The sequence below is a fragment of the Panicum virgatum genome, chromosome 5N, assembly GCF_016808335.1.
Source record: "Panicum virgatum strain AP13 chromosome 5N, P.virgatum_v5, whole genome shotgun sequence".
Classification (NCBI taxonomy): Eukaryota; Viridiplantae; Streptophyta; class Magnoliopsida; order Poales; family Poaceae; genus Panicum; species Panicum virgatum.
This window is the reverse complement of record NC_053149.1, coordinates 15,658,876-15,668,493: the sequence shown is the minus strand read 5'-3', so window position 1 is coordinate 15,668,493 and position 9,618 is coordinate 15,658,876. Positions and strand designations below refer to the sequence as shown.

At 45.2% G+C, this 9,618-nt stretch overlaps 1 protein-coding gene across 1 annotated transcript; it reads right to left on the bottom strand.

The window, feature by feature from the left end:
* Positions 1-1,295: 1,295 nt before the first annotated feature.
* Positions 1,296-2,729, bottom strand: LOC120674601 (UPF0481 protein At3g47200-like). The gene has a single exon (XM_039955759.1). It carries the CDS (start codon positions 2,727-2,729, stop codon positions 1,296-1,298), a length of 1,434 nt encoding a protein of 477 aa, XP_039811693.1.
* Between the last annotated feature and the right edge of the window lie 6,889 nt (positions 2,730-9,618).

Here is a 9,618-nt window from a genome sequence, read left to right as displayed (position 1 = left end):
CCTGAGGGGAACGGAGGCGTGCGCGCAGCGAAAATCGCCCACCAATTCCACAACCCTTCTAGGCTCTAGTTTAGAGATGCAAGTGGATGCGTTTGACCGAAGGAAATCGCCTAAAACCATCTAGAACAAGAGATCGAGCCATCCAAGCTTGATTACCTTAAGTAGGCTCCCCCCCACGAAAAACTTAGATCCACTGCACCCCGCGGAGGAAATCATGGAGAAGAAGCTCCCCCATACCGATTTGATCCTTCCTTGGTCTTGAAATCAAGTGGAAAGGAATAGTTTTTGGATTCTAGAGTTTGGGGAGAGGGGAGCTCGTGAGGGAGAGGGTGAGGGAGGGGGTGAGAGGGAGAGAGGAAGAGTGAGCTGGTGAGGGTGAGAGTGGGGTTTAAATAATATGGGGCCACATGACCCCACGTCAGCCGGTTCAACCGGTCTGACCGGTTACTCAGACCGGTCGGACCGGTCCAACCGGTTACTCAGACCGGTCGGACCGGTCCAACCTGAGCCAGCCCAAGATTGATAGAAAATTTTCCTAGTGATTTGTCACGTCGGTTTAGAACTCAATGATCGTAATTAGCCTTAAGTCAATGTAATTAACACCTGGGTGTTACAGTAGAATAAAGCATGCTAGATTTTTTTGGAGTAGACTTCAAAATATTATATTTCAAAAAGAGACAAAATAAAAAAATCCTTGGATTTCTAGGTACCAAAATGACCTCTAAAATTCTACAAAAATCATATTTACGAAGGCTTTGGAACTCTGTTTCTTGTAGTATCATTTCAAACACATGTTTTATATATGATATATTTGAGTTGCTTCACAAATGTGAAGTTCCAGAAAATTTTGAAATAATTACAATCATTTTTCTACCATAGCTAACGTACTTCGCAAGTTACCAAATTTTCACATAATGTGGTTAATGTTGTTGTAGTTTTTTTAAAGAATATTTTAAGGGTTTTAGTTTTATATATTTTTCTTCAAAAATTCAAGAGCACATTATATCACACACATGAGACATATGATAAACATTATTTCTGATGAAAATATAATTCACATAAATCATCCAAAATGATTGTAGATACAAATTCTTGATATTCATATATATAGCAGATAAATCCTTATCCAAAACAAATTTGTAGCAGATAAATAAGCATGTCATACATGGATATCATGGTGGCATACAGATCGTTGATGTGAATATGATTGACGGCAGGTAGGCGTGACCAAACTAATATGATGGCATAAATATAGTACTGTGGAGAGGGACAATGAAGCAATAAACAACATGTATCTAGGATTGCTTGGCCGGATAAAATGCCCTGAAGATGCCGACGAGCACACTGATAGCAGATAGGACGGCTGCGGCGACCTTAAGCTTGTCGCCGTGATTGTAGAAGAACTTGTGGACAGCGACCCACAGCGCCCTCTGGCGCATGTAGTCTTCAATACCATTCAACGTGTTGAAGTAGTTATAGCCCAGGCGAAGGTGCTTACTGAGGCCCTTGAAGAAGGCCAGCGTGTCCGCATTGCTGAAATTGGTGCTTAGCACGCTTCTGCGCTGAAGCTTGTGCACATCCTCCTCCTTGTTCAGGAGCATCGCCAGCAACGACAGGTACGAGCTCACGACGTAGCCATCTTTATTGATCCTCGAGGCGGTGGTAGCCTCAATCGCCTCCAGCGCTACCAAGTTGACGAGCCAGCAGGCGTTGACGTCATTCAAGAACAGCGGAGACAGGGATAGCTCGCAGGAAAAGGGCTTCTTCTGAACGCTCATGTCCGCTGCAAATAACTTGGTCGTGTTAACGGCCAGCTTGATGCCTTTCTCTGCGAGAGCCACAGCACTGATCATCAGCGAGGACGAGGAGGGAGGTTTTAAACTGCTCTCTCTCTTTTGAGGTGGCATGCGGCGTATCATAGCGAACCGGAGGAGGCTTAGGAGATGCGGCGCCGGCAGCTTGGGGTCGCCATGGCCGATGCTGCTCTCATCAGTATCCATCTTCTCTTCAGGAGTGCGTCCACATTTCAGGAACCTCATGATCCACAACGGGACGACCTTCGTTGTTTCGGTTGTTTCAATGAGACAGGGCCAAAAAGTTTCAACAAATTGAGCAATATGCTTTCTCATGTCCTCGGGCAGAAATTCCATAAGAGCCGCAAGCACCAACATTGGAATCTGGTTCTCGAGCAGGAACATGTCCTTGAGGATGCTAGGCCCGGATGACAGCGTGCATCCCGTTAAGAACCCACGGCCACGGTGGTACATGAAGCACAGAAGGAAGCAACCGTCCCGCAACATCATCTCCGCGAAGTCATTATCCTTGCTCTGCAGGCTCTGCAAAAGTGTTGGTGTTGCGATCGATGTGGTGGTGTAGCAGCTGCGGGCATGACTAGCGATTGAGAGGATTTTCGCGTAGACATCATCGACCGAGAGGCCCGCCAGGCCCAAGCAGAACTTCTGGACCGCTGCTTGCTTGACCTCCTCCATAGCTTGCAGGTGTGGCTTGCCATGGTGATACGGGCCGATGGCCACCACACTCGGCACCACGTAGCGCCCGTCCGGGCCACCCAGCCCTCTCAGGTGATGAGGGAACATATGCATCCTGTTGTCTGGACCACCGACCCCACTCAGCCGATGGGAATGGGAGAACCTGTGGATCCTGGTCTTGGTCTGCATCATTGAGTCTCCACCCCCGAGTCCCTCAAATCCATTGTTCATTAACTCCATATCTACCCATGCTTCTTGGGTTGGTGGTGGCAGTGGCAGCGAGTAATGTATAGGTGCTACTGTTATTGCGTCTGGGTTATGACCTATAGCAGCATCCATAGCAAAAAGTGAGTATAATACTGACTCCATTTCCTTTTGTATGGTATATGTACACGTTCTAAAGTTTGAATGATCTTTGACCAGCAAGTTGTTGGCAGCTAAAATTGGTAAATGTTGAGGCCGACCGGTCTGACCGGTCAGGCTGACCGATCAGACTCGTCTTGGGCTGTGTAATCCGAGTCGAGTTAGATCAATAATTTAGATTTCTTTTGTAACCCGATTTGGAAGAGGTACATCCTCCCCTGCCTATAAATATAAAAGCCGCGGCTGATTGAGATATTTCTACCCAATCAAATCAATCAATCTATTATTTTTTCCAAACCCTAGCTTTTTCAACCTTGCGCTATTCTTTGCTCGTCTCTACGGCGTTCAAGGGCGTCTTGGGTGACCTGCCGACTCCAAGACAACCCTAGATCTTTAAGCTCCAACGGGGTCCCTCCCGAGCTTGAGGTTTTTGGTTTCGCGGTGCTCTCTGCATCCGACCAGTTTGATCGATTGGCGCGACCGGTCTGACCGGTTGGCGCGACTGGTCTGACCGGTCGCCGGTGATCGTCGCTGGTGAAGCGATCGTCTGCTATCCGCACGTTCTAGCGCTTGCGTGTTGACCAATTCTGCGTCAACATACATTTTTGGCGACTCTGCTGGGGATAGATAACCATCCATCGACAACTATGGCCACTGAGAAGGGGATCCTCTCCAAGGTAGATTCAACTACCATTGAAGTCAAGTATGAGGACTAACCTGAGGAGGGCCGCAAGCAATTCGAGGTCTAGCATAAGAAGGAGCAAGAGAAGGCCACGACAATATTGCTTGCCTATTATGGGATGACTCGGCAAGGCATCATCGAAAAAGAGAAATTCGTCATTGCCCTGATTCACGCCGCCGAACCCATCTACTACTACTACATCTACATCTGGCCAGAGCAATGTAAGTATTGCAAACGATTCTCTTAGCCAGTTTGTAGATGCATTTTGTAGTAGGTTTGAGGAGTCGCATAAACTTACACGTGATTTACTTATCGATATGAGTATGCGACTTGGTGATGACAAGGGGAAAAAGATAGCTCATGATTATTTTACGGGGACCCCTAATGTTAGTTCTTCGGTTGAGCAAACAGAAAATCCACAGTATGGTATGCCGCCGAATTATTTTGTAGGGCAATCACCACCACCAGGCTCATCAGTTTGGCCCACGACGGCCGAACCAGCCAGACCGGTCCAGCCGACCGGTCAGATCATGCCCCGGTGGTTGGATCGGTCAGACTAGTCAGACCGGTGCGAAGGTGGTTGGCTCAGCGTCATAGCCACAGCTCACGCCTTTTCCCTCTTCGGTTGCCTCTAGCCGAATAGATGAATTGGCAAATTTCGAGCCGCCGTATACCACAAAATCATATGGCGAACCCCCATTTCTTCCAGCGATGCCTCATGATGTTTGGGATGATCTCATTAAGACAAATCCCAATTACGCTACACAAACGATGTCCACTACTGATCCTATGAGACATCGTTTAAGCGCTAGCGGCCAAACATCCAGATGTAATTACGAGGCCAATCTTGACAGGATGAAGGAAGATCTGGCTAGCATGTTTAAGTCTAAACTTGGTTTGGATGTGGGTAGGAGCCAGCTTTATCGAAGGTTGTATGCTAATGCTTTTGATTTAGTTCCTTACCCTACTGGTTGGCGTGTTCCCGATTTCATTAAATTTAACGGTGACGATAGCCGATCCACTTGGGAGCATACAAGCCAACATATCGCTCAACTTGTGGAAGCTGATTCTAGTAACTCTATGCGGGTTCATTTATGTTGTTTGTCGTTAACTGGAACATCATTTTTCTTGATTTTCTTTGTTAGCCCCAAATTCGGTCCACTCTTGAAATGAATTAGAACAAAAATTTCATGATCACTTTTATAATGGGGATAATGAAACTAAGTTGATGGATTTGGCATCGGTTAGACAGAATAGAGATGAGTTTGTTCATGAGTATTTTAAAAGATTTAAGATATTAAAACTGATGTTTTAATTTGTCTTTTTATGAAAAGAATTTGGTCGATTTACCTCTTGCGGGTTTGCGTTCTAACTATAGAGAAAAGCTTGATGGTATGGATCACTACTCTATAAATCAACTTCAGGTAAGAGCTTTAGGCCAAGAGATCAGATTTAAAAGGGAAAAGGATGCCTACAAGCCTCATAGTTCAAAAACACATATTGTTGAGTATGACTCCGATTGATCGGACGATGAGGATAAATAGGTGTATGCTACTGAGTTTGTTTGGCCAGGGGCAGCCAAACCTTGTTCTTGTGCATCTCTCAAGCCGATTCAAAAGAATTAGAAAGAAGAGATGAAGTTTACTTTTGATGTGTCCAAGTGTGATCGGATTTTTTATGATAAGACATGGGCATTTAAAGATTACTCATGATATACCACCACTTGAGGAGCTAAAGCGGCGCACTTATTGTAAATTTCATAATTCTTCATCTCATGCAACTAATGATTGTAATGTGTTTCGTCGACAGGTACAATGGGCCATAAATGAAGGACGATTGACATTTTGGGAGATGAAGATAGATAAAGCTCCATTCCCTGTACACACCATTTATCCGAACAACTCCAGGGTTCTCATTCGGCCGGAACAAGTCGAAGGAGCAAATGGAAAGAACATGATCATTGGTGAAAAGAGGCCGATAACTGTCGATGACAAGATTCTGGCCAAGGAAGTGGTTTAGGAGAAAACTCATGATAGGAAGAAGACCCTGAAGATCAGCATCAAAGCTCGTACACCTGGGGGGCAAGAGTGTTCTTCAGATGATCTGTCTGCTACTCAGACGAGACCGGTCAGAGTGGTTGCCCCGACTGGTCAGACCGGTTCTGGTAACCGGTCAGACCGCACTGGCAGTCAGCCTCGGACTTTCAAGCCAAGACGTCCGAAAGTGGGTACATGGAAGACAAACCAACCAAAGGTGCAGGGAAAGCTTGCAACTCAGAAATCTACCTTTGGCCAGTTGCTCAACAAGTACTCAAAGGCCGTTCGAAATGATCGACCACTAAAAAGAGACCAAGGTCACCTTCGCGACAAGGCGCACCGTCATCTCCTAGGGGTGAATCCAACAAGTGCATGGATGATGTGACTACTCTATTCCCTCCACCGCTGTCACAGCCGATGTATGCTACCATGCCATGAGCTCCGCCGGCATCAGATTCTCAGTTTCCTTCATGGGAGCATGGAGGATTTTGGATGCAATACTACCCGATGCCGTATCCACCACACTTCCAGGGGGAGGGAAGCTCCTGAGGATCTGTATTTGATAGGTTGACACAGCCGTGCACGACCGATTAAGTCATCTCCAATCTGGTGAAGGGCCAAGCTCTGTACCGATCCGACCGGTCTGCCCCGATCGGTCAGACCGGTCTCAGCAGAGACCAGCCTAAGTTCGTCCTCCACGCCAAGAATATCGCATCAAGGAGAAGAAGGATGAACCTGAGCCAATGCAAGTAGATTTTGGGAAGGCTCCAATCAGTGATGTTGTACAAATTGGGGGTGGTGAAAACAAAACCCAAGGTGCGCAGAAGGGACCGATGATCCTTGAGAAATCGGTCAACACTTCTCAGAAGGTTGTATTAGCCAATGATCATGAAGCCTGCTGCAGCAACTCCAAGGATCAGGACACGGAGAGGTATTTTCAACCCAGGTGGTGCCCACTAGGGTGGACACATACTTAGAAGAGGAGGTTGCAGCACCTTCGCCGTCAAGATCAAAAGAAGAAGGAGGCTGTGAAGCTACGGGATGAGCACTTCGAGAAGTGCTGACCAAGAATCCCTCAGGGCAAGGTGTGGCAGGTCAAGACAGTCGACCAGCCTGCAGGACCGGTGGCACCTCTCTAGCCGACTGGTCTAACCGGTACCTTGGACCGGTCTGACTGCTCAGAGCAACCGGTCAGACTGGTCGAGTCAGAGATAGAGCAGAAAGCCAAAGAGGCCCCTCCTGTTGGATACACTTACAGTTGTGATGCATCAGGTTAGAGACACAGAGCCGACCGGTCAGACCGCTGCCTCTGACCGGACCGGCTGACCGGTCAGACTGGTCCAGCACAGACTGGCTGCAGCAGCGCATCGGGCACTATCAGGCGAGGATGAATGATATGTGCGAGGCCCTTGAGGACTTCGGTGATGTAGATAAATTAGGCCAAGATTTTACGTCGTCTGATCCTTTGGAAAAAGTAGATATTGGAGATGGTACTGTTCCTAGGCCGACTTTTGTAAATGCAAATTTATCAGTTGATTATAAAGCCGATTTAATAAACTTATTAAAAGAGTATGTTGATTGTTTTGCATGGGAATACTCTGAGATGCCTGGTTTGAGTCTTGATTTGGTTGAGCATCGGCCACCGATTAAGGCCAGTTTTAGACCTTATAAACAACTTGCTAGGTGTTTTAATCCTATTATATATGACCGAATAAAATAAGGAATTAATCATTTATTGAATGCTGGATTTATTCGGTCTTATCGTTGTGAGGAGTGGATCTCTAATATTGTGCTCGTTGAAAAGAAAGATTCAGGCAAGATTAGAGTTTGCATTGATTTTTGGGATCTTAATAAAGCTGCTCCTAAAGATGAATATCCTATGCCAATAGCTGATATGTTGATCAATGAAGTGTCAGGGCATCGTGTTATCAGTTTTCTTGATGGTAATGCAGGTTACAATCAAATATTTATGACTGAAGAAGATATGTCTAAAACGGCTTTTAGATGTCCTCGCTTTGTTGGTTTGTTTGAGTGGGTTGTTATGACTTTTGGTTTAAAGAATGCTTTTGCTACTTATCAAAGAGCTATGAATTTGATCTTCCATGATTTACTCGGTGTTAAATTGGAAGTTTATATTGATGATATTGTGATTAAATCGGCCGGCTTGAGTCATCATTTGGCTGATTTAAAACTTGCTTTTGAGAGGATGCGTAGGTATGGTTTGAAGATGAACCCGCTCAAGTGTGCTTTTGATGTATCGACGGGAGATTTTGTTGGAAATATGTCCTAGAGGCAATCATATTTCCTTGTATTCATGATTAATAAAGTGTTCCTTGAATATCCATGGATGACAACTTGTATTGATTAATGCTTATGAGAAGTATTTGTGAAACTCTTTACTTGTATGGATATTCTAAAATGTTCTTAGTCGGAATTCATGTGAGGACATACATGAATATTAGAATAGCACATGTATTAGTTGATTGACTATGTTTCACAAGTCATGGACATAGGGATGTCAAACTAATAATGTGGGGTCATGTGATACGTGAGACTGAACTGACCCAACACGAGATGATGACTTCTCATTACACAATATATACGCTGTGTCCTAAGACCTGAGATCATCGTATGTACTCAAGATGTCAACCGTCTTACTTAGGAGCCATCAAACGCTACACCGTAACTGGGTAGTCATAAAGGTGGCTTTCAGGTCTGTTAAGAAGCATGCTGTGAAACATAGTCGGTCAAGATGGGATTTGCCCCTCTCTGCAAGAGAGAGATATCTCTGGGCCCCTCGAGTGATCGGATCAAGAAATGCATGGCCATGCTAAGGTTAAGAGTTAACCAAGTATTCTGAATCACAGGATCGAGAAAGAGTGGTCAGCTTCAAGCTAGACCAAATATCGTAAGGCAAAGGGAACAACATGTATAAGATTGTGACGGCTTGACAGATATGATTCGCGCATGCATAGGAGTTGACACGTTTTGCTAGAGACCGCAATCAACTATTGGCGAGTAGGAGTACTCGGCCATGTCTATTCACGGTGAGCCCATAGGGTCACACACTTACGGGCCCAGAAGGCTAATAAGGATAAGATCCAAATTAGACTGGACTTAGATGCACTAATGGGCCTTATCAGACCCATAAGGGTGGGCGCCCAAGATGGGGCCCGAGGAAGCCCAACCATGGGCGCCCAAGGTGGGGCCCATGGGAACCTACCTAGGGGCGCCCAAGTGGCTATAAATACTGGGTGGGGGGGGCACCAAACCCTAATTCAGCCACCCCCGTTCTCCACTGTTGGCGCCCAAGTGAATTTCTTGAGAAGAATTATATATAAGTTGTCCGGAAAGATAGATACTTTTACTCCTATCCTTCGGTGAAAGATGAAGCTGACTACTTGGGGGCAGAACAGCAGGAAGCTTTTGAGAAGATCAAAATATATTTATCTTCACCACCGGTTCTCAAGGCGCCTAAGAGAGGTACTTCTTTTAGTCTTTATGTGTCTGCAAAAGATAAAGTTATTGGTGTTGTTCTGACTCAAGATGCTGAAGGCAAAGAGTATATTATTACATATGTGGGCTGACGACTTATTGATGCAAAGACAAGATACACTTTTATTGAGAAATTGTGCTTGTCTTTTTACTGTGCTTGTACCAAGTTGAGGCATTATCTATTGTTTAGTACTTGCATAGTTACTTGTCAAGTCGATATTACTAAGCATATGCTTCAAAAGCCGATTTTAAGTGGTAGAATCAGAAAGTGGGTTTATGCACTTGTTGAGTATGATTTGGCCTTTGAATCCTTGAGAGCTGTTAAGGGCCAAATTGTTGTGGATCCCATTGTTGAACATCAGGTTAATTGTGAGCATGATTTGAAAGTCGGCTATATTACTTGCACTCCATGGAAGTTGTTCTTTGATGGATCGGCTTGTGATGATGGTCAAGGGATTGGTGCTGTTCTTATTTCTCCGAGTGGCACTCTTTTTGAATTCTCAAACCTATTGGAAGAGAAACACACGAATAATAAAAGTTGAATATGAAGCAC

Bases quoted from the DNA above. Each gene is read 5' to 3' on its own strand.
- LOC120674601 (XM_039955759.1), bottom strand. From the start codon at position 2,729: ATGGAGTTAATGAACAATGGATTTGAGGGACTCGGGGGTGGAGACTCA.